At 34.7% G+C, this 25,168-nt stretch overlaps 1 protein-coding gene across 3 annotated transcripts in view; it reads left to right on the forward strand.

Moving 5' to 3' along the window:
* CADM2 (cell adhesion molecule 2) overlaps positions 1-24,620 on the forward strand; it is a 1,163,936-nt gene extending 1,139,316 nt beyond the window's left edge. For all 3 annotated transcript variants that reach the window (XM_066347042.1, XM_066347045.1, XM_066347044.1), the window contains 2 exons: positions 18,409-18,534; positions 19,355-24,620. In XM_066347042.1, the coding sequence (XP_066203139.1) occupies positions 18,409-18,534; positions 19,355-19,473 (245 nt within the window). In that variant the 3' untranslated portion in view covers positions 19,474-24,620. The remainder of the gene's footprint in view (positions 1-18,408; positions 18,535-19,354) is intronic.
* Positions 24,621-25,168: the final 548 nt, after the last annotated feature.

Consider the following 25,168-nt stretch of genomic DNA (forward strand, 5'->3'; position numbering starts at 1 on the left):
ATCATTTAGCATAATGGGAATTGAATTTCTCTTTATGATAGAAGAAAAGAGAATACAATTAAGTGAGAAGATGCTAGAAATTACCTCAACAAACATTTCCCAAATATGGGTCATGTGATACATCTTAAAACCTGACTTTCACAATTTTTTTAAAATTTTTAAAAATTATTATAGAATCTTGCTTAAGCAAGCTGTCCCACAGCTTATCAATTTTTATATTAATAATAACTATGATTTTCTGAGTCAACACTTTATAAGCATTGAATAAAATAAGCCATTTATCATAGAGAACCTGCACAGATTAAATATCGATAAATTATTCTCTCATTTAATCTTCATCCATCAGACTCCCACCACATTCATTTTATCCAATATCATGTTAGAGCAATCTTTCTCTATTAATAACCACCTCAATCTCTCAAATATTCAGACATTTCGAATGGTCCATGGTTACCACATAAAGTCCTGACCAAGTCTTTTAAAAAGTTGAAAATTAAGCTTTATTTTTCTACACCACACTTTATAACTTCCACCTTCCCCATATGACTAACTTTTAAATAATGCTCACATTACATTTTATCAGACATTTTTCTAAGCCTCCTATGTACAGTAACACTTTTAGTCTTTGACTACCCTGGGAAACAAAAGTATTCACACTCGAAAGATGAGAAAGCTAGGAAACTTGGCCAAATTCGAGCTAATGGAGTAAGTGGCTTAAGGTTTGGTATAAACAATTTGTAAATTCAGAATTTGAGAACAATTTCTGCCACTTAAAAAATTTTCACTGACTTTTCTGTTTCATGCTATTGCTTTTCTTCTATTTGTATAAATAACACAACATGGTTTCATTGCAAGACTAATTTCATCGGATGCCCTTGACATTAATCATTATAATCTTACTTGCTGTGAAACACTGGTAAATAGATAGGGGTTTTCAGTGTAACTCAGTATAGCACCAAATACAAAGCACAACTCAATTAATTACAAGTGATTCACTAAAAGGTATTAATTTGTGTGGTTTTGGGTGTTCTATTTGCCTACAGATCATTGGCTAGGGATGAGTAGAGATAATTCAGACCTCCCAAAATTTAGTTTTCATTTACTTAAATGTTCATATAATTAAGTGAGATAATACATGAAAAAGAAATCATGCTGTAGTTTCTGTATTAGTCATTTCATCCTGCAAAATACCATAGATGGAAAGATTTAACATAGAAATTTATTACTTCTCTCTTTGGGAGGTTGGAAGACCAAGATCAGGTTGTCAGCATGAGCAGGATTCTGGTGAAAGCACTCTTTCTGGCTTGCAGAGTGCTACTTTTAAGCTGTGACCTCACATGTGAGACATAAAAATGGATGGATGGATGGATGGATGGATGGATGGATGGATGGATGGATGGAAGGACAGTTGGAAAGAAGATGATAGATAGATAGATAGATAGATAGATAGATAGATAGATAGATAGATAGATAGATAATAGATAGAGCTCTATTTTTTTTTCTTTTCTTATAAGGGCACTAATTTCATTATGAAGGCCACAGCATCATGACCTCATATAAACCTGGTTTCTCTCCAGGATCTAATCTCCAAATATCATCACATTAGGGATAGGACTTCAATATATGAATTTTGAGAAGAACATAAGTTTATCCATAGAAGTTTCTTTAAGAAATATCTTATTTTCCAGTCTCAAATATGTTATACAAGTACATCCTGGAAAAGAGATTGGGAATTAACTGGAAATGCTAAATATTACTTGGTTGTGATGCAGAAAAACTTATATAAGGAAACTAAACTTGAAAAATCTCTGTTGTCTGTTTCTAAAGGTGGTAATCCCAATTATGCACTTATTTTTCTGAATTTAATTTTATATGTTTTAACCATTTTATTGTTAAACTGAAATTTCTCTGAGTTTTCAGTCACTTCTAAATAAAATCCTCCAAGATAAGCATAGAATAGCAATTAGGTGGCCTTATTGTGAAAGTGGCTTTATCAGATATGCCAGGATCATATTTAGTCCAAATTTATTCTACTCTGTTTTCATTTATTTAACTCTTCTTCCACAACTCTGATGGTTGTTACTTGGGACTATGTTTGGTGACTTTGTATAAGAGACATTGCTTCTCTTCACTAATTTTTCTTCTGCTCATTCCAGCTTTTTGGTTTTTTGTTTTGTTTTGTTTTGTTTTTTACTTTTGTATTTTTCAATATTGACATTAAACTTTATTCTTAAGTTTATCAAAGATGTCTCTTCACTTGACTTTAACCTCAGACTTAATTAGCAACACAGTCATCCTTCGCCATATCACGGTTGACTTTTCGTGGTCTCACTGTATCATGGATTTTTAAATTATGTATATCTAATTTTGTAACACCAATTTTTCACTATAATGTAGGATTTTGCAGTAGATAGATATTTTTATAAGATTATTTTTTACTCATTTAATCTGAAACTGCTGACCCTGAATATTATTATTTGACATAATATTCTCTTTGGAGTCTTTTAGTAAGAGTCTAGTAACCTTACCTAAATTATATTAAGCTCAGAAAGATTTAATTCTACAATATTTTTTGTGTTTCGTGCATTGTCAAGTAAAAGAGACTGGTAATATATTGCCAGTTATATTGGAATTTACCCACTATAGTGTTAACAGGCTTCTCTGGCAAATCATGGGCTAATGCTTGAGAATCAATAATGATCTTTAAAGATACATAATGTATTTATCTGAATAAAAAATATACAGTCAGCAATTTGCAAAGAAACTTCAGAAGGCTGTATTTCATCTTTTTATTGTTATGACACTAGGAGAAGGATGAGAAGGATATTTGTAGATTTCCCCTGAGATTTAGACTTTTAAAGTATGTATTATCTCTTCTTTGTTCAGATGATACTTATCTGATCCTCAATCTCAATCATTTGCTTTAGTTGCTAAGAACAAAACTTCAGGACAGACTTAGTTCTAACAGTTACAGGGGAAGAATAAAAAGCATAACCAACAAGGTCAGTTTATATACGAAACATTTAAAAGTACACATGCAAAGTATCATTCTCTGTATTTAGATTATCTTTGTAATCTTTTTTTCCATTCCTTGCTTTAATTTTCTGTTTATTTGTTTTGTTTTATTTATTTTAATTTATTTTTTATTATTTTAATGGGGTGACATTGATAAATCAGGGTATATATGTTTAGAGAAAACATCTCCAGGTTATTTTGACATTAGATTATGTTACATACCCATCACCCAAAGTCAAATTGTCTTCCATCGCCTTCTGTCTGGTTTTCCTTGTGCCCCTCCCCTATCCCACCCCTTCCCTGTCCTCCCTCCTCCTCACCGCGGTAACCACCACACTCTTGTCCATGTCCATGAGTCTCATTTTTATATCCCACCTATGAATGAAATCATATAGTTCTTACTTCTTTCTGATTTACTTATTTCACTCAATATAATGTTATCAAGGTCCATCCATGTTGTTGTAAATGATCCGATGTCATCATTTCCTATGGCTGAGTAGTATTCCATAGTATATATGTACCATATCTTCTTTATCCAGTCATCTATTGAAGGGCTTTTTGGTTGTTTCCATGTCTTGGCCATTGTGAACAATGCTGCAATGAATATGGGGCTGCATGTGTCTTTACATACCAGTGTTTTTGAGTTTTGGGGATATATACACAGTAAAGAGATTGCTGGGTCATATGGTAGTTATATTTTTAATTTTTTGAGATACCACCATACTTTCTTCCATAATGGTTGTACTACTTTACATTCCCACCAACAGTGGATGAGGGTTCCTTTTTCTCCACAGCCTCTCCAACACTTGTTATTACCTGTCTTATTGATAATAGCTAATCTAACAGATGTGAGGTGGTATCTCATTGTAGTTTTGATTTGCATTTCTCTAATAGCTAATGAAGATGAGCATCTTTTCATATATCTGTTGGCCATTTGTATTTCTTCCTGGGAGAAGTGTCTGCTCATGTCCTGTTCCCATTTTTTATTGGATTGTTTGCTTGTTTATTGTTGAGTTTTGAGTTCTTTGTATATTTTGGATATTAGGCCCTTATCTGTGCTGTTGTTTGAAAATATCATCTCCCATTTGGTTGGCTGTCTGTTTGTTTTATTGTCAATTTCTCTTGCTGCACAAAAGCTTCTTAGTCTGATGTAGTCCCATTCATTTATCTTTGCCTTCACTTCCCTTGCCTTTGGAGCCAAATTCATAGTGTGCTCTTTGTAACCAAGGTTCATGAGTTTAGTACCTATGTTTTCTTCTATGTAATTTATTGTTTCAGGTCTTATATTTAGGTCTTTGATCCATTTTGAATTAATTTTAGTACAAGGGGACAAACTGTAGTTGAGTTTCATTCTTTTGCATGTAGCTTTCCAATTTTCCCAGCACCATTTGTTGAAGAGGCTTTCTTTTCTCCATTGTGTGTTGTTGGCTCCTTTATCAAAGATTATTTGACTATATATATGTGGTTTTATTTCTGGGCTTTCTATTCTGTTCCATTGGTCTGAGTATCTATTTTTCTGCCAAAACCATGCTGTTTTGATTGTCGTGGCTCTATAATATAATTTGAAGTCTGATACTGTAATGCCCCCAATTTTATTCTTTTTCCTTAGGATTGCTTTGGCTATTAAGGGTTTTTTATAGTTCCATATAAATCTGATGATTTTTTATTCCATTTCTTTAAAAAAATGCCATTGAAATTTTGATGGGAATTGCATTTAATTTGTATATCGCTTTGTATATATTTATTCTTTTTATTCAGAAACAAGGAATATTTTTTTCATTTTATTGTATCTTTTTTGATTTCCCATAACAATGCTTTGTAGTTTTCATTATATAAGTCCCTTATATTCTTTGTTATGTTTATTACTAGATTTTTTTTGTTGTTGTTGCAAACATGAAGGGGATTATTTTTTTGAGCTCGTTTTCTGATGTTTCATTGTTGGCATATAGGAAGGCAATGGACTTTTGTATATTAATTTTGTATCCTGCAACCTTACCTTACTGCATTGGTTTGTTGTTTCTAATAGTCTTTTTGTGGAGTCTTTGGGGTTTTCAATGTACAGAATCATATCATCTACAAAAAAGGAAAACCTTTACTTCTTCTTTTCCAATATGATTGCCTTTTATTTCTTTTTCTTGTCTGATTGCTCTGGCTAGAACTTCCAGCATTACATTAAATAAGAGTGGAGAGAGTGGACAACCTTGTCTTGTTCCTGATTTTAGGGGAAAACTCCACAGTTTTATGCCATTTAATATGAAGTTAGCTGATGGTTTATCATAAATGGCCTTTATTATGTTGAGATATTTTCCTTCTATACCCATTTTGTTTAGTGTTTTAAACATAAAATGATGTTGTATTTTATTGAATGCCTTTTCTGCATCTATTGATAGGATCATGTAGTTTTTCTTCTTTGTTATGTTGATATGGTGTATTACGTTAACCGTTTTATGTATGTTGAGTCATTCTTGTGATTCTGGAATGAATCCCACTTGATCATAATAAATTATTTTTTTAATGTGGTGTTGTACTCGATTTGCTAGTATTTTGTTTAGTATTTTAGCATCTGTATTCATTAGAGATACAGGCCTGTAGTTTTCTTTTTTTTGTGTTGTCCTTGCCAGGTTTCAGTATGAGGGTTATGTTGGCCTCATAAAATGTGTTTGGAAGTATTGCTTCTTCTTCAATCTTTTGAAAGACTTTGAGTAGAATAGGAACCAAGTCTTCTTTGGATGTTTGATAGAATTCAATAGTCGGCACTGTCGGCACTAGACTTTTATTTTGGGGGAGGTTTTTGATAGTTGTTTCTATTTTCTCCCTGCTTATGGGTCTGTTTAGGCTTTCTGCTTCATCATGATTCAGTCTAGGAAGATTGTATTGTTCTATGAATTTATTCATTTCTTCTATATGTCAAATTTGGTGGCATATAGTTTTTCATAGTATTCTACAATAATTCTTTGTATATGTGTAATAGCTGTGGTAATTTCTCCTCTTTCATTTTGGATTTTGTTTATTTAAGTCTTTTCTCTTTTTTTCTTAGTAAGTCTTGCCAAGGGTTTGTCAATTTTGTTGATCTTTTAAAAAAAACCAGCTCTTTGTTTTATTAATTTTTTCTATTGTTTTTCTGGGGTTTTTTTTGTTTGTTTATTTCTGGCCTGATTTTTAGTTTTTCCTTTCTTCTGCTGGTTTTAGGTTGCTTTTGTTCTTTTTCTAGTTCCTTAAGATGTGAATTTAAGTGGTTTACTTGGGCTCTCTCTTCCTTGTTCATATAGCCCTGTGGTAATATGAACTTGCCTCTTATTACTGTTTTTGCTGCATCCCAGAGATTCCGATATGTTGTGTTATTTTCGTTTCTCTGTATGTAACTTTTGATCTCTGCTTTTATTTCTTCTTTGACTCACTCATTTTTTTAAAGTCTGTTGTTTAGTTTATACATTTTTGTGGGTTTCTTTACCTCTTTTTTGCAGTTGAATTGTAGTTTCAAGCTTTATGATCAGAGAATATGATTGGTATAATCTCAATCTTTCTGAATTTGTTGATGTTATTTTTGTGGCCCAACATATGGTCAATTCTTGAGAATATTCCATGTACACTAGAAAAAAATGTATACTCTGGCACTTTGGGATGAAATGTCCTGTAGATGTCTATCATATTAAATTGTTCTACTGTTTCAATTAAGGCCAATATTTCCTTATTGATTTACTGTTTGGATGAACAATCTAGAGCCATCAGTGGTGTATTGAGGTCTCCTAGTATGATTATATTTTTGTTTTTAGGTCAGTCAGTAGCTATCTTATATATTTTGATGCTCCTTGGTTTGGTGCATATATATTAAGAAGTGTTATGTCTTCTTGATTCAATGTCCTCTTTATCATTATGAAATGACCATTTTTGTCTCTGATTACCTGTGCTGTCTTGTAGTCAGTATTGTTAGATATGAGTATTGCTACACCTGCTTTTTCTGGAATGTTATCTGCTTGGAGTATTTTTTTTCAGCCTTTTACTTTGAATTTATTTTTATCCTTGTAGCTTAGATGTGTTTCTTGTAGGCAGCATACAGTTGGATTTTATTTTTAATCCATTCTGCTACTCTTTGTCTTTTTATTGGTGAGTTCAATCCATTTACATATGGTGTAATTATTGACACTTGAGGATTTCCTATTGCCATTTTATATATTGCTTTCTGTTAGTTTTGTATCTTGTTTGATTCTTCTCTTTTGTTTTTCTATCATTTGATTTTGTTTGGTTGTAATCTACACTTTTTTACTTCTTTTCTTAAGTCATGTGCTTCTGTGGTGGTTTTTTAGGGGTGGTTACCATTAAGTAATGGAATAGGTACCAATCATGTTCCTTATAATACATTATCTCATGAGTGCTTCTGCACTCCATCCTCCTTTGCTACTGTTAATCTTTGTCCTTTCCCCTTTTTTGTTTTTGTTGTCACAGATTAAATTTGATTTTATTGTGTTCTTGATGGAGCTTTTACTTGTGGTTTTGTTCTTTGTATTTGGTCAGAAAACCTCCTTTAATATTTCCTGAATTGAGTTTTTCTGATAATAAATTTCCTCATCTTTTCTATATCTGTGAACGTTTTTATTTCTCCTTCGTATTTGAAGGATAGCTTTAATGGGTATAGTATTCTTGGCTGGAAGTTCCTCTCTTACAAAACTTTAAATATTGGGGTCCACTCTCTTCCAGCTTGTAGAGTTTCTGATGATAAATATGATAATCTAATAGGCCTTTTTTTATATGTTGTAGTCTTCTTTTCCCTGGCTGCCTTGAGAATTTTTTTCTTTGTCATTGGTTTGTGCCAATTTCATTATGATGTATCTTGGAGTAGGTTTGTTAGGGTTAAGATAACTCGGTGTTCTGTGTGCTTCTTGAATTCTAGGCTTTAGTTTTTTCCACAACTTGGGAAGTTCTTGTCTATTATTTGTTGGAATATGTTCTCCATTCCATTTTCTCTCTCTTCTCCTTTTGATATACCTATTATTCTTATGTTGCTCTTTTTGATGAAGTCAAACGACTCCTGTAAGGCTTTCTCATTTTTTTAAATTCGTTAGTTTCTCTCCTCTTCTCTCTGTTGTGCCTCTAGTTGCCTGTCTTCTATGTCACTAATTTTCTTTTCTATCTGGCCTGTTCCATTAGCTAAGCTTGTTACCTTATTTTTCAGTTCATAAATTGCGTTTTTTAACTCTGCTTGATTTGTTTTTATAGTTTCAATTTCCTTGGTAATATTTTCTTTCTGTTCGTTGAATTGTTTTAAAAGCTCCCTATATTGCCTTTATATATTTTTAGGGCTTCAATATTAAATTCTCTTTCATTTTACTCTAAGGTTTCCAAGCTATTGAAATTTTTTTCTATAGGTTTTACCTCATCTATTTGAGCTACATCTCTGTCTTTTGTATTCATGATATTCAATTTTTTAATGGCATTTGAGGGTGGTTTTGTTAATAACACTAATAAGAATTGATAAAAAATAAAATAATATAATAAAAATAATAAAAAATATAAAAATTGAAAAAAATTTTTGAGAAAATGCAGTGAAAAACTGAAAATTATATTGAGCTAAATGGAACAAATACTACATAGAAGGAAGGGCCTGAGTTGGGGAGAAGTGACAAAGTGGCAAAAAACAAGGTAAGGACCCACAAAATGCTACTAGGAAAAAATTTGGATCAAGAATAAAATAACTTGTTTGTAAATGACAGTCAGATGAGAGCTATAGTGAAAGAGAAAAGAATAAAAAAGAAAAAGAAAAAAATACAGTGAAAAATTAAAATTCTATTTTATTGAGTGGAACAAACTACATAGAATGGAGAGCTGGAGTTGGGGGGAATGGTAATGAAGTAAAAACATAGTAAAAAGCACAAAAATGCTACAAAGAAAAAATTTGAATCCAAAATAAAATAATTTGTTTGTGAGTGAGAATCAAATGAGAGCATAAATGAAAGAGGAAAAAAGAAACAAAAGGAGAGGGAGGAAAAGATTAAGGTTTTTGGAATGTAACCCTTATAGAGAGGAATAAAAAGAATGGAACATGGAACACCTATGGGTAATGAAGTTCAAAATGAAAAGAAAGGAATAAACCGGAAAGAGGATAAAATGACCAAGGTGAAAGAGAAAAAAATGAAAAAGAAAAAAAATGGAAAAATTTATAAAGACTGTGGATTTTTCCTGATTTTGAGATGTTATCTTCTTCCTTTTTCTTTTTTCTCTCTCTTTTTTGCCGGTGGCTCTGTACCCCAGGTTCTGCCCCTGTGGCACTCTTACATAGAGATTTGCAGTTGATGTGTCACTATGACGATGACATGGACTAGGCCTCAGTCCCGTTGGTAGGTGTGGCTTGTTGGCTTGTTAATGTTTGCAGGCTCCAACAAGGAGAGTCTGTTTTTGTGGAGCCTCTCCCCAAGTCTTTTCTTCCTGACCCAGTAGCCTGGGGACCCAGCTGTGAAGTTGCTCCTTCCACTGCCTGGAGAGCAAGAGGCGCTAAGAGCTGCAAAATCTCCCTTCTATCCCCACCCAATACAGGGCTCTGGTGAAGTTTTGCCAGCCAGAGCCGCCAGCATAATCAGGCAGGGCTGGGAGTCAATTGCTCTCCAGGTGTCTTTCTGTGAGCCTCCCGGCATGTCTAGTATGCCTCAGCTCTCCAAAGGTCCACTCTCCCCAGGCTTTTTGCACTTTGTAACCTGTATTGGCTGGCAGGAAGATGCCCTAGTCACTGCCTGCAGAACAGGAGGTTTTAAAAGTTGCCAAGTCCTCCTCCAGGTCCTTTTAAAGCACAGCTCTGGGATCCAAGCTATCTTAAGCAGGCAGGGTGGTGAGCTGACTTCTGGTCAGGCTCCTTTCTAAGGTTCTCTGGGAATATCTGATTAAATTTGCCTTAGCGCTCTTTGGGACTGCTTTCCACAGGCTTCTCCCTTGTTAGGAAGCCTACAGCCTAGCCTGCCCAACTTCTGCAGTGTTCTCCAAGGTCTGTTCTGTAGGAATGTGTTTTTTAACCTGTATCAGCTAGTAAGAAGTTGCCCCCACCACTGCTTCCAGAGTAAGAGGCCTAAAAGCTATCAAGTCTCTCCTCCGGGTTCTCTTAAATTGCAGACATGAGAAAGAAGACTTTGTCAGCCAGAGCTGCTGCCAGTGTAGACCAGCTGGACAGTGATCAGACTACAGATTAAGCTAATTTCAGCGTTGGATCTGTGGATCTGCTCCAGAGACTGTCTGCAAGCTGCCTGTGTGCCCCTTCTGTAGCACTTCCATATTTTTCTTTCCCAGGAATGTGCTTTGTTAGTCTGTATGGTTGGAAGAGAGGTCCAGGTGTAGGGAACCCAGCTTTCGTGCACTCCCGCACACTGTTGTTCAGGGAGCAGGGACCACACAGAGACTCTAGCCACAGCCCACACAGAAGGCCACGACTGACAGTCTCCGACCCAGCCCCTCTGTCTGAGATCATGGGCACCCATGCCAAATGCACCAGGAGGAACAACTTGTACACCGCCTGCACTTGCTGTACGGGAGACTGGGAGTAAACAAAGTCCACTCCACATGCAAGCTACTCACCCACCTCTGCCGGGGCCTGCCGCCAAGTGTTAGCTCCACTGGGCCGAACTGTGGGATCAGTTTCCTCAGCCTACACATCTTTGCTCTAGCCAGCCCACCATCTCTGCCCTAGCACCCCCCTTCCTCTCAGTTCCAAGTGAAAGCAGACCTTTCTCGGGTCAGTGAGGGAAGCAGAATACTTCATTCTCCATCCTATTTCCTTCATATTGGTTTATATATTCAACCACCTTTTCGCCCAATCGTACCTTTGTTTGGTGCATGTGTATTTTAGATGCTCCTGGAATTATTTTTCTGTCTCTAGTTGTTGGATCTGTTGAAATTTCAAAGACAGGTACTGGGAGCTTCCCTCACGGCACCATATCTCTGATGTCACTCTATCTTTGTAATCTTAAAAATCCTAGAACTAGCCTGACCAGGCATTGGCACAGTGGGTATAGCATTGGACTGGGATTCAGAGGACCCAGGTTCCAAACCTAAAGGTTGCCGGCTTGAACACGAACTCATCTGGTTTGAGCAAGGCTCACCAACTTGAGCCCAAGGTGGCTGGCTCAAGCAAGGGGTCACTGGGTCTGCTGTAGCCCCCCAGTCAAAGCACATATGAGTATATGAGAAAGCAATCAATGATAACTAAGGTGTTGCAATGAAGAACTGATGCTTCTCATCTCTCTCCCTTTCTGTTTGTCTATCCTTTACTCTGTCTCTCTGTCTCTGTCACATACACACACAAAAAATCTGAAACTAAACGTGGCCTTATTTTGGGTGATGAAATGCAAGCTAAAGGTTAAAGTGGGTTTTTTAGCATATATTATAAGCATTTGAGTAGAAAATTATGAGTAAGGTTAAATATGTGTTAATAAATTACATTCTTTGAAAGTTATATTATAATAATCTAAAAATATGTGTTAATAAATTATTTCCTTTAAAAGTCATAATATATCTTTAAAATTATAAAAGATCTAAAAATATATATATTAAAAATCAAGTGAACTGATCTAAAACAAATTCTAACAGATCAAATTATCTTAATGTACAAAAAAAGATGACATAAATGATATGAGACTCTACTGTACAAGTGAAGATTATAAGCAGAAATATACGAAGTGAATCAATGAAATCTCTCACCAACAATGGGTTACATCCAAAGACTCTTTCTCCAGTCCATTCACTGTTTGTAGATGTCATATGATCCACATTTCAGTTACAAAGATAGTTCCTCAGATGGATTGATCTGCAACATTACAGCTGGACAAGAATAAACACCTGCGTCAGAACAGAGAATCCTATTTCAAAACATCTCAGCAATAACAATGAAAATAAGAAAAGAAAATGAAAGAATTTATAGGCAAATTTTAAATATTCAATTTGCATCCAAGGAAAAATATTTGCAATGAAGAAAGAGAAATAATGTATGTACACTAAGAGAAAACATTTTCTCAGATGTTAAAAAAATTGTTTAACTAAAATAAAGAAAATAATAAAAAGCTACCACTTTTTTACTGTCAATATTATAAAACTGTTTAAAACATCTACTAAATATTTCACATGCAAAAGAATGAAACTTGACTACAGTTTGTCCCCTTGACTAAAATTAATTCAAAATGGATCAAAGACCTACATATAAGACCTGAAACAATAAATTACATAGAAGAAAACATAAGTACTACACTCATGGACTTTGGTTATAAAGAGCACTTTATGAATTTGACTCCAAAGGCAAGGGAAGTGAAGGCAGAGATAAATGAATGGGACTACATCAGTCTAAGAAGCTTTTGCACAGCAAAAGAAACTGACAACACACAAACAGACAGCCAACTAAATGGGAGATGATATTTTCAAACAACAGCACAGATAAGGGCCTAATATCCAAAATATACAAAGAACTCATAAAACTCAACAACAAACAAGCAAACAATCCAATAAAAAAATGGAAAGAGAACATGAACAGACACTTCTCCCAGGAAGAAATACAAATGGCCAACAGATATATGAAAAGATGCTCATCTTCATTAGCTATTAGAGAAATGCAAATCAAAACTACAATGAGATACCACCTCACACCTGTTAGATTAGCTATTATCAACAAGACAGGTAATAACAAGTGTTGGAGAGGCTGTGGAGAAAAAGGAACCCTCATCCACTGTTGGTGGGAATGTAAGGTAGTACAACCATTATGGAAGAAAGTATGGTGGTATCTCAAAAAATTAAAAATATAACTACCATATGACCCAGCTATCCCTCTACTGGGAATATACACCCATAACTCAAAAACACTGGTATGTAAAGACACATGCAGGCCCATGTTCATTGCAGCATTGTTCACAGTGGCCAAGACATAGAAACAACCAAAAAGCCCTTCAACAGATGATTGGATAAGGAAGATGTGGTACATATATACTATGGAATACTACTCAGGCATAAGAAATGATGACATTGAATCATTTACAACATGGATGGACCTTGATAACATTATACTGAGTGAAATAAGTAAATCAGAAAGAAGTAAGAACTATATGATTCCATACATAGGTGGGACATAAAAATGAGACTCAGGACATGGACAAAAGTGTGGTGGTTATCGGGGGTGGACAAGGGAAGGGAGGGGGTGGGGGGGAAATAAATAAATAAATATTTCAATGTTCCTTAAATAAAGAGTGGAGTTAAACCAAAGTTACCATTGATAGCTAAGTTATTTTGGAAGAAATAAGAAATGACAGAAAATGAATTCAACTAAACAAAAGATAAATATGGAAAACATAACTAAAAAATGTAAATTAGTAAAATAAAGATAGGTTAGGGAAAATGACATATAACCAACCTAAAATATGGTATTTCTACCAGAGAATAATTGAATTTTCCAAGGAAGAAAATAAAATGAATATTGTTAATCAAAAGTAGAGTAGGAAAAAAATTTATAAGCCAAGTAATAACTGATAATAGCTAAATAATAAACTGATTTTAATAAAAAGTAGGTTTTCAAATGAAGCAAATTCTGACTAGAGAAAAACTACAAAATATGTCTAGGTGAAATATGTCTAGGTGAAATAATATAATGGAAAAAAAACCATATAATTCTGACAGCAACACACAGAACACTAGGTCACTTAAAACAGTGCAAAACAAAAACAAGAATATCAGATATTTTGGGGGATAAGGAAGTGACAAAACAATAATCAAAACACTGACAAATTGTTCTGAATTATTAAGTTGAAAAAATAAAACTCAAGGATTCTTTAGCTAGTTTAGTGGTCACAAAACAAAATAGTACTTAGACATTCAAAGTTCAAGATTCAAGGATGTTGTTCTTAAGACATTTTATTTTTATAAGATGTGTGCTGTATTCATCAAGAGTGAAATATCTTTACTAACAAATTTTAGATAGATAAGAACTCTAAATATAACTAAATATTGAAGTGAGTAAAGACACCAACCATTGTCAAAATAAGGATTATGGCTAGTCCACTAAGATATCTAGTGCAATTCCAAGATCAGAAGAATTAGGATGATGTTGACATTATTGTTCACAAAGTACATATATGTAGTTGACAAAAGAAAATATAGTATTTCTACCAGTAATAGAAGAAAAACCTTAAGAGAAAAACATTTTTTGTTAGGTGAGATAGTAAGGCAGATGCCCTGAACTGGGATCCACCAGCACCCCCCATCTGGAGCCAATGCTCGATTTCTGAGCTATTTTTAGTGCCTGAGGGTGTCACACTCCTATGGAGCTATCCTCAGTGCCCGGGGCCAACCTCAAACCAATCGAGCCAGTGGATAAGGGTAGGGAAGAGGAAGAGAAGGGGGAGAGGGAGGTAGGGAGAAGCATATGGTCTCTTTTCTTGTGTGCCCTGACCAGGAATTAAACCCAGGACATCCATACCAAACACCTTATACATTGAGCCACAAGCCAGGGCTAAGAGAATAACTTTTAAAATACTATTTAAACTAATAGGAAAATTGACAAATATAATCTTGACAAATACTAGGCATAATGCTTTAAAAATAACTATAAAAAGAAATAAATGAAAATAGAAAAGAAAAAATAAAATTTTTATTTTTAATAAAAGTTAATAAAAATTAACATATTTTAAAATAATATTAAAATGTTTCAAAATATGGTATAGAAATGGGAAAGAACATTACTAAAAATTTGAGGTCATATATCAGAAAATTATACAACTAACAAAAAAGCATGATAGATTTAAATAATGGAGGAATTATACTATAATCATGGATAATATAGTATATAAAAATATCTATGTATAAATTAGTAAAATTCCAATAAACAATTTAATGTGTTTTGTTTCTCACAAAATTATTCTGAACCTGATCTAAGACTTATCCTCCAAGGCATTAAAATAATTTTTGAAATTATAAAATTATGCCCTGGCCAAGTTTTTCAGTGGTTGGAGCATCATCCTGACACACCAAGGTTACCAGTTCAATCACAGATCAGGGAATCAATCCCAGATAGGAGAATCAACCAATGAATGCATCGATAAGTGGAGCAATGGATTAATATTGTGTGGGTCCTTCATTCAGTTGCCTAGAAAACAAATTACATGGTGACATTCAACTGCAAGTGATAGAAATGTTTAACTCTGTGCACTGAAAAAAATAAAAAACAAGTTTGCTATCAGCTAAAAATCTCTGTCCCAATATACACTTCTGATCACCAAATACTTGTTCATTGTTTTTCTTATACAAAACACCGCCATGCCCTGTCCAAAGAGACAGCCTAAAGACCCGTCAAGCCAATACAGTATATCCAACTCAAAGACCAAGAGTGTTGATATGCACAATCCTCTTCATTATATATCAATGCATTAGTTAAGGAACATGAGCAAAAGGCTAATGTTCCTCTCCACCCATACAAAAAACACATTGATAAAACAGAGCCAAAAGTGCTTCTTAATATAAATGCTCCCATTTAAAAATAAAGGAAGAATGACCAAGACTGAGTAGCTACCAATCCATAACAATTATGGAAATTAGGGTTCTAGCATTGAAAGAACCCTCTGCCTTGGCACTGACTGGTGTAGTTCCTTACAGAAACTGGATTTTCTTTATTCATTCTTTTCGACTTCCCCAACTCTCTCCTATGGGAAGTCCAACCTTCTCCCTTGTGCTCCATAACCACAGCTGAAGTGAGTGTTTGAGAATTTGCCTTTCCTAGAGACTACTTAGCTTTCATAGTTCATTTCTGCTATGTTTAAGTTTTGGGTCCAGAGATTGGAGTTTAAAATAGTCAGACATTTTTTTCTATCCAGATTGTTTCTTTTTTTTTTTTTGTATTTTTCTGAAGTTGGAAACGGGGAGGCAGTCAGACAGACTCCCACATGCACTCAACTGGGATCCACCCGGCATACCCACCAGGGGGCGATGCTCTGCCCATCTGGGGCGTCGCTCTGTTGCAACCACAGCCATTCTAGTGCCTGAGGCAGAGGCCATGGAGCCATCCTCAGCGCCCGGGCCAACTTTGCTCCAATGGAGCCTTGGCTGCGGGAGGGGAAGAGAGAGACAGAAAGGAAGGAGACCCAGGGGTGGAGAAGCAGATGAGCGCTTCTCCTGTGTGCCCTGGCCGGGAATCGAACCCAGGACTCCTGCATGCCAGGCCGATGCTCTACCACTGAGCCAACCAGCCAGGGCCTAGATTGTTTCTTAAGGACAATAGTGCTGTTAAAAAACAAAGTAGACTCCTAATCTGTGTGCTGTATTCACGTGCCAATAACCAGCTCAAAGATCTTTTGAAGGCCTAAGTGCAACTCTAATCAATTTTATTTTTTTTTTACATTTTCCCTCCTCTACATCCTTCCTTTAGAGCCAGTCATCCCCACACTACGGCCCGCGGGCTGCAATGCGGCCCCCTGAGGCCATTTATCCAGTCCCCACTGCACTTCTGGAAGGGGCACCTCTTTCATTGGTGGTCAGTGAGAGGACCACTGTATTTGGAAGCCCTCCAATGGTCTGAGGGACAGTGAGCTGGCCCCCTGTGTAAAAAGTTTGGAGACCCCTGCAGCTACTATGATGCTATCTGCAATAATGAGCTTGGAAGTGTAGGCAGTGCATTCAGTCTAATCTTGCCATAGGGCTGAGCCTTGGTAGATTTTGTTGCTCAAAATTTCACTCAGTTTTATTCCTTACTATGCAACTTCTATAGCTTATTTCCCAAACATTTGAATACCCTAGTATCTGAGCTTTCTTTTGCTATATTTTTCATTTCTGTTTGAGTTTCCTGAGAACTCATCTATTTCCTATAATATATTACTAGAGGTGAATGTAAAAGTATAGTATTAACCTATATATTTCCAACCACTTTCTCTAAAGCTACAAGTTCAATAGGATTTTAATTCTCAACTCATTTTCCTTCTTCTATCATTTTCCTCCTTCTATCAATAATACTTAACATAATTTGCAACACCCTCCTTTTTTTCTGACAAAGACAGACAGACAGAGAGAGAGAGAGAGAGAGATGGACAGATAGGAAGGGAGAGAGACGAGAAGCATCAATTCTTCATTGTGGCACCTTAGTTGTTCACTGGTTGCTTTTTCATACGTGCCTTGACCGGGGGCTACAGCAGACCGAGTGACCCCTTGCTCAAGCCAGCGACCTTGGGTTCAAGCTGGTGAGCTGTGCTCTAACCAGATGAATCCACACTCAAGCCGGTGACCTCAGGGTTTCGAACCTGGGTCCTCTGCATCCTGGTATGACAATCTATTCACTGCACCACCACCTGGTCAGGTCACCCTCCTTTCTTTTAAATAAATCCTTCTCTTTAATCAACTACACTGTGCTCTCCAGGATCTTTACTAACATCCTATTTTCTTCTAAGTCTACTCTGCTAGAAACACTTTCTCTTCCTAAGTTTTAAATATGGGAGTTTTTAGGACTCAGTTTTCAGACATTTTCTTCCATCTATACTCACTCTTTTTAGGGTGTTTATGCAATTTATAGCTTTAAATAACATATATATATATATATAGATAAAGCTCAAGTTGTCATCTCCAGCCCTATCATTTCCCATAACATAATTTTACTTTAAAAATGGTATAGCTGTGTTAATCTCCCAAAAAATACACACACACACACACTTTCAGATGGAGAAGAGAAAGAACAAAAGGCATAAAACTGTGCAAAATCATTTATGTGTATTTTTTTTCCAGTCTCTTTAAAATGTAGCTCAATGGCAAAAGTGGTTGATGTGAGAAATGTTATATGCCCGGGTAGATATCTTCTATGTTATGGTACACAATAAATATATATATATTTTTTTTCATTTTTCTGAAGCTGGAAACAGGGAGAGACAGTCAGACAGACTCCCGCATGCGCCCAACCGGGATCCACCCGGCACGCCCACCAGGGGCGACGCTCTGCCCACCAGGGGGCGATGTTCTGCCCCTCCGGGGCGTCGCCATGTTGCGACCAGAGCCACTCTAGCGCCTGAGGCAGAGGCCACAGAGCCATGCCCAGCGCCCGGGCCATCTTTGCTCCAATGGAGCCTTGGCTGCGGGAGGGGAAGAGAGAGACAGAGAGGAAAGCGCGGCGGAGGGGTGGAGAAGCAAATGGGCACTTCTCCTGTGTGCCCTGGCCGAGAATCGAACCCGGGTCCTCCGCACGCTAGGCCGACGCTCTACCGCTGAGCCAACCGGCCAGGGCTGGTACACAATAAATATTAGAGGTAAACTATAAACATTTGTTAACTAGTTGATTGGTATAATACAAATAATGAAACTATATTTTAATAGAAATGTGTTCATTGCAAAGAACTTATTCTAATGCTCTGATATGTACTCTATGACTAAGCAACACTAACTTAAGCAATATTTCCTTCTCTTTTCTAGATCCCAATGCTCTGGCTGGCCAGACTGGCCCTGATCATGCTCTTATAGGAGGAATAGTGGCTGTAGTTGTATTTGTTACATTGTGTTCTATATTTCTGCTTGGTCGATATCTGGCAAGACATAAAGGTAGGTTATATTTAATAAGATATTCTAAATGTTGACAAAAAATTATAAAAAACTAGCTCTAACATGAAATATAAGAGTGTGTGTGTGTGTGTGTGTGTGTGTGTGTGTGTGTGTGTGAGAGAGAGAGAGAGAGAGAGAGAGAGATCTAAATACTAAATTATTTCATGGAAGCCTTGATTATTTTACTCAACTTTAAAGTGAAATTGGCTTAGCAAAATAATGTTTAGCCAATAGCTAAAGGTCACAGAGTAAGTCACTAGTTGAGAAAAAAAAAATGGAATCAAGTTTGTAATTTATCTTTAGCACTAAAACACAACTATAACATTCAGCATTTGGTTAATGTTTCGTTTGTATGTTTATGGACACACGTGGCCATATTAATGAGAAAATTTGTGTATTTTTTTCAATGGGCTAGATAGCAAACTATTGATATAATCTACTTTTAAGTGGAGTTACCAAAATGAGTGGTGACACATTTGATGTGATCATTTACAACATCTTAACAAAGGACCTTGATTGCTACAGCTGCACGGATCACATGATCTGTATCCATCATTAAAGAAATCAAAGTACTCATTACCCACTCCAGTTGGGCTGCTACCTGTAAGTCACCCGGCCCCCGCTTCATCTACAACGTTTACCTGAAAGCTAAAGAAAGAGTACAACTTCCGGACGGTGAATTGTATGGTTTATTCTGCCTCAGAATCTGTTCCAACATAGAAGAAATCCAGCATAAATTCATTCCTAAATTAATGTAGCTTTGATGCTGCCTATTGGCCAGTCTCACAGAACTCACATCTTTTTCTTCCAATCCCCACAGGAACATATCTAACAAATGAAGCGAAAGGAGCTGAAGATGCCCCCGATGCTGACACAGCTATTATCAATGCTGAAGGCAGCCAAGTCAATGCTGAAGAGAAAAAAGAGTATTTCATTTAAAACGCCGGCCAAATTCTGAGTTTTATTTACCAGGCTGGTTGCCGGAAGAAAACAAAAAAAAAACACAAAACAAAACAAAACAAAAAAACTGGCTATCATCATTCTGAATTCATTTTTACCATCTTCTGCTACCTGTATTAACTTCCATACTGCACTCCTATCAGTAGCCAGTGTGTACCAGCAATCAGCTGTCAAAAGCATCATTCTTTAATTACTGTACCATCCATAATGCAGGACATTTCTTACTGCCTAAATTCCACATCATCGCTCCTTTAACATACAGTGCTTGAATATACAGCCTTAACAATGTTAATCATCTCCTTGGATCATGATACTGAGTTGTTTTTATACATTGAAAAGAAAAAAAATGTATGCCGAGTTTTTCCCTTTCATTTTTCACTTTCTTTCTGTCTTGGACTTAGTCAGTTTGCCATTGGACGGCTTTCACAAGAAACAGGATTAGGTCAAGAGCTAATGTGCTTAAGTTTAATCAGACATTAGAGGTTTACAGACAATGTTTCCTACATGTCTCTCTTCAAAGACATGTTTGAAAACATACGCCCTGGAAAACACAAACTGAAAACACTGTAGTATAGATTCTGGACTGTTTGCAATATACTGGTAAAGCTGTATCAATTTGCTATTTAAAAATATAGTATTTGATACAGGAGCCATGTGTATGAATTATAATCATGTCATGGTATCTTTATAATGATGTAGATCCCACTATTAGGTTAGTTTAGCATCATTTATCAATAAATAGTTACAAACATTTTACTGCTTTGGAAATCACAAAGATTTCATTAATTTCTCTAATTTGATTCTGTAATTTATTTGCTTCACAAGGACTCATCTTCCTAAACAGAATTGAAGTATCCATAGGGCACAATTTTGAGACATTTTAGTATCTGTATATAGTGCATATAATAAATCCAATTAAACATTATTTGATACATATTTAACTTTTTTGGCTGTAGGTAATTCAGTCATCAGTGAGCATTTTCTAATGTCCATTATATCTCTTTAGATATTACTTAAACCAATATTATAAGTAGATAACATGTGTTAGTATTTTGTCTGTATGTCCTAGCACTGTTCAACAACAATTTTTTCTAGTTCTTGTTAATTTTATTTGTTATACAATGGAAGCACAATGTTCTAAGGAAAGGTAATTTTAAGCTAACAACCAGTGCACAGCCTCAGGTTTTAAATTACAACCACAATAGAATGATAACCTAAAAATAAACTTTTAGTTTGCTAAAAATTTACAAATTTTTATTTGGCAGTTCCAGAGCTGCTTACCTATATTGGTTTGCCAAAAAGAAGTGTTTATGATATGTTTTCTGTATAAATGAACTAATTCTTTATATTAAATTCCTGTCTATGCATTTTGTGAGGTACAAACTTCTGAAACAGTGAGTGATAGAGAATTTCTGCCATGCTTTTACCTCCAAGGTGAAAGTCTCTTTCTCTGGATTATTTCTGAAAATTTTGGTGTATTTAACCATTAAGAAATGCTGTATTCTTAAATATGACACACAGTCAATCTAAAGTCATATTATTTCTTCTAGTAAAATACAATATTGTTAGATTAGTTCTCATTAACTTTATTATATGCTAAAGATTAAAAATCCAGTTAGATGAAAATTATTTTCACATTCACAAGCATTGCACCTTTAAGAAGAATACAAATATGACAATATGGTAGCTATACTTGTGATGTCAAAGCATGATGGCCTATGGTTTTAAAAATAATATCTTGGAATTTATTTTGGGGAAATGAGAATGTTTGAGTATGACGTCATGTGTTAATATCCAATGAAAGACAAGGGTGCTGTGTCTTAGGTTATTTATCAGAAAAGTATAAATCTTTTAAAACAACATTAGAATTTTAAATTGTTTTATTGTTGAAGCATTTATCTTGTTGATTTCTTACAAAAGAAAAAGGATGATGTCAGTCAAGCAGCACTTTTTCAGAATATACAGAACATAAATAATATGATGTGGTTGAGTGTTAACAATAAATCATATACAGTATGACATTTTAAGGAAATAAGTCTGCATTGATGTGATTGCATGCTTGTTTTTACAGTTCAATTTATACCATCTGTGGAAAAATGCAATAATATGTTAATATAGTATGGTAGTTTGAGAGAATCAGGTAGGTGCTACTAGACACATTGAAACTAGAATAGGTTTATAAACTGTTCATATCTTTCAATGCATAATCTTTAGAGAGACTCCAAAAAGCAAAATTCATCCTGTTAGTACAAATGGGAAAGTTCTTATTACAGAAGTAAGTTGTATAAACTGCATCATCAATTACTATTTAAAGCCTAATTTCAAGATGTATTTACAAAATTGCTACTCTTCATCGATGTTGTATTTACATCTCTCGTCATTTTGTCTATATTCCACTTGGCTCCAACTGCTAAGTTGTTACCTAAATAACTCAATCATTATTTATAACACTGTAAAATTAGAAATCCCAAAATGGTTGCAATTTCTAGATTTTTTGATTCTTTAACCCTTTAGAGTAATATAAAAACTCATTAGAAGTCTTTATTAAAAAACTAACTGGTATCTTACGATTTGTGGGCTCTAATCAAATATTGCCAGTTAAAATAAGTACATTTGATTTAGGTATCACTTTTAGTTACTGAAAATATTTATAATAGCAATGGAATTATATTTTCCCATTTGAAAAAATTATTTGATTTCCACCAAACAAGAAAATAATGTAAAAGCTTTGTTTACTCCTATAAATTTCAGAATAAAATGAAACGCCATTTTTAATTGAAACCAAGTCAACTGCAGTGTCTGAAACGTGCTCACTTGTATTCACAGGGAGCCAGATTCTGTCTCTGCTTAGTGAGCACGGCAGCTACGGGACTCAAAGACACACACACAAACCCCTAGTAGAATATGGAACATTATTTTCTACTAAAAGGAGCTATTTTCTGCCAGTGTACTGTTTACAGTGTAAATTGATTGTCCTTCATCACACACATAAAAAAAAAAGGGTAAGCAGCATTTTTTCCTTTTTTCTATTTTCTTTGAGTGTCCTCGATAGAACAATTATCAAAATTAGGAAGGGAAAAAAAGTCTGTGAGTTTAAGAGGAAGACAGAAAACATGAGCGGAGTATTGAGGAGTGTGAGTGTGTGTGTGTGAGAGAGAGAGTGAGAGAAAGAGAGAGAGGGAGAGAGGGAGAGAGAGAGAGATCGTGTGATTTAAACTTATTTTCTTTTACCAGAGAATTCAATAAACAGTGTAAGGAACCCGATATCACAGTTTAATCTAGAAACTGGATGATCTCATATTGATTCAAGATGCTTAATCATTCATTGAAACCCCACAATTAAAATAAAGAGTAGAGAAAGAACACTAACTTTCCTGAATATGGCAAAGAAACTAACACCTCATTTATTTTTTTTGTAAAAATATATAAATATCTCAATTAAAATAACAGGCTCACTTGTAATTATGTACTCATGACTGTAATAGCATTGAATTCCATATAGGCACATGTACAGCAGCTGTTCGACGGTGATGGTTCTTCCATGTAATATAGCAGTTATTGTGTAATATAGTGCCACTTATTGCAAAGTGTTACCAAGGGCAACATCTAAAACACTTTTTTCCTTTTTCTTTGCACATAGAGGATAACTTACCGATGATAAATACAAAATTTCATATTAGGTTTTTAATTGTGGAGAAAATACAAAATCTCATATCTTCCTGCAATTTCCTGATCATATTGCTAATTACGGAGAGCACTCTAAAAATTCCTGGTATTATCCCCCCCCCCCCGGTTGCAAATGTAATCTGTGATAAATATACAAAACAAAACAAGCAAAAAACAACTGGTAACAACAGTTGAAATAAATGAAACATCTAATGACAATTAGTGAGTAATGCTTTTTACTAAGTGGCACAAAGTACACACTAAAAACTATGCAAAATATAGGTAACTACAATGGACGTCCATGTAAGTATCTTGTACTTGATGTGTATGGATGTTTGAAACCCATGTCATTATAATATGCATTTTGAATATTGGGAAAGAGGAAATCTTAGTGTAGATAATAGAATTTGTTTTGAAATATACACTGGCAATATTGAAATATACTCAGTGCAATATCTGCAGCTCTATTGCTGGATACTTAATGCAAAGGGATTTTAAAGAATTCTTTAACCAGATCCGAGAGGTTGCTAATCTTCACCTCGCACATACTAAATTATTAATTAAAAATACAACCAGGTCAGTAAAATGTTAAGTTCTTTTTCTTAATTATTAATATGACATAAAAAAATTATTTGGCCTAGCTTTTAGCCTTATTGGAGAGAAAGAAACTTTTATTTATATCTAATTCAATTTAAAAATTTTAAATTTTCTTTGAAATGTATGTATTATATATTTTAATAATTGTGGCACTTTTCTTTCAAATTTATCCAATCAAATATACAGGTTAACTTTAATAGGTAAACTCACTGTATTTCAGTAGAAACTTTTTATATTTTTTTCTTTTCCTATTCATTTTTATTTCCCTTTCTCTCCCTATTCTTCCCCAAACGTGCCCTTTGCACTTATACCCTTCCAAAGGCAATGGATTGAAAGTAGATTATGAACAGAGCTAAAGGGGACAACATGAAAGAATGGGTTCTAAACTCATCAGCATTTTTATGTATTGAGATTATTAATATTGAATGCAATAGTTATTGGATAAAGCTGGTAAGTTCTCTGCCATGCATACTTACAATAATCCTTCTACCTCTCACTTTTAACATGGGCTATGATACTTCAATATAAATACAAGAAATAATGACTTACAAGATATCCCAGGAAGCACTCTTTGGGGCTATCCTAACAGTCTGTTCCCCACCCCCTGGGAATTCTCAAAAGCCAACTTGTTATAGTGTATTCAACAGTGTGTGGATCTGCATTTGTTTTTCTGTTTCTATCATTAACTTTTCCTGTAAGCAAAATATTATAACTTTATAAGGACAGCTCCTCTTATGCCTATTTAATAGTTCAGTGTAATATAATTGTGTTGATTAAAATATAATTTAAATGGCAACACTTTGCTGTCTAATCTATTTATTTAATGTTCAAAATACAATAATTTCTTATAAATTAATGTTGTACTTTTAAGTAAAAATTATAAGTATAATTTATTTTCCCAAGTAGTGTTATCTATGAAAGACAAAATTTTAAGTATTTGTCTGCCTCTTTATTAACAAATAATCTCTAAGTAATGAATGCAAAGTATTGCCACAAATGTCCACTTTACTTTGTCTGCACAGACATATGACTTTTTCAAATGATGTAATTTAATTATTCTAAAAGGAAATGACATTTTAAAAGCAGATTTTCCTCTAGAAAATAAAAGAATACAAGAAAAAACTCAAATTATGACGTCAAATCTGTAGTATATGCTCGAAGTTAAAAATGTTTCTATGTTATGTGGTCGTGTTATGAATAATATTTGATCTAATCTTTATTATCTCTTTCATATATATGTGTGGAGGGTATGTATACACATATATATGTATATGCTAGTTACAAGAAATGTATGGTTATTTTGGAGAGAATGGGCCCAAATGTGAAAAAGATGTAAAAAAAACAAAAACAAAAAGACCCACTATTTTCCCCCTACGAAACATGCTGTATATTTAAAAAGAAGAAAAGTTAA

Source organism: Saccopteryx leptura, chromosome 8 (genome assembly GCF_036850995.1).
Source record: "Saccopteryx leptura isolate mSacLep1 chromosome 8, mSacLep1_pri_phased_curated, whole genome shotgun sequence".
In the NCBI taxonomy this organism is placed as follows: domain Eukaryota; kingdom Metazoa; phylum Chordata; class Mammalia; order Chiroptera; family Emballonuridae; genus Saccopteryx; species Saccopteryx leptura.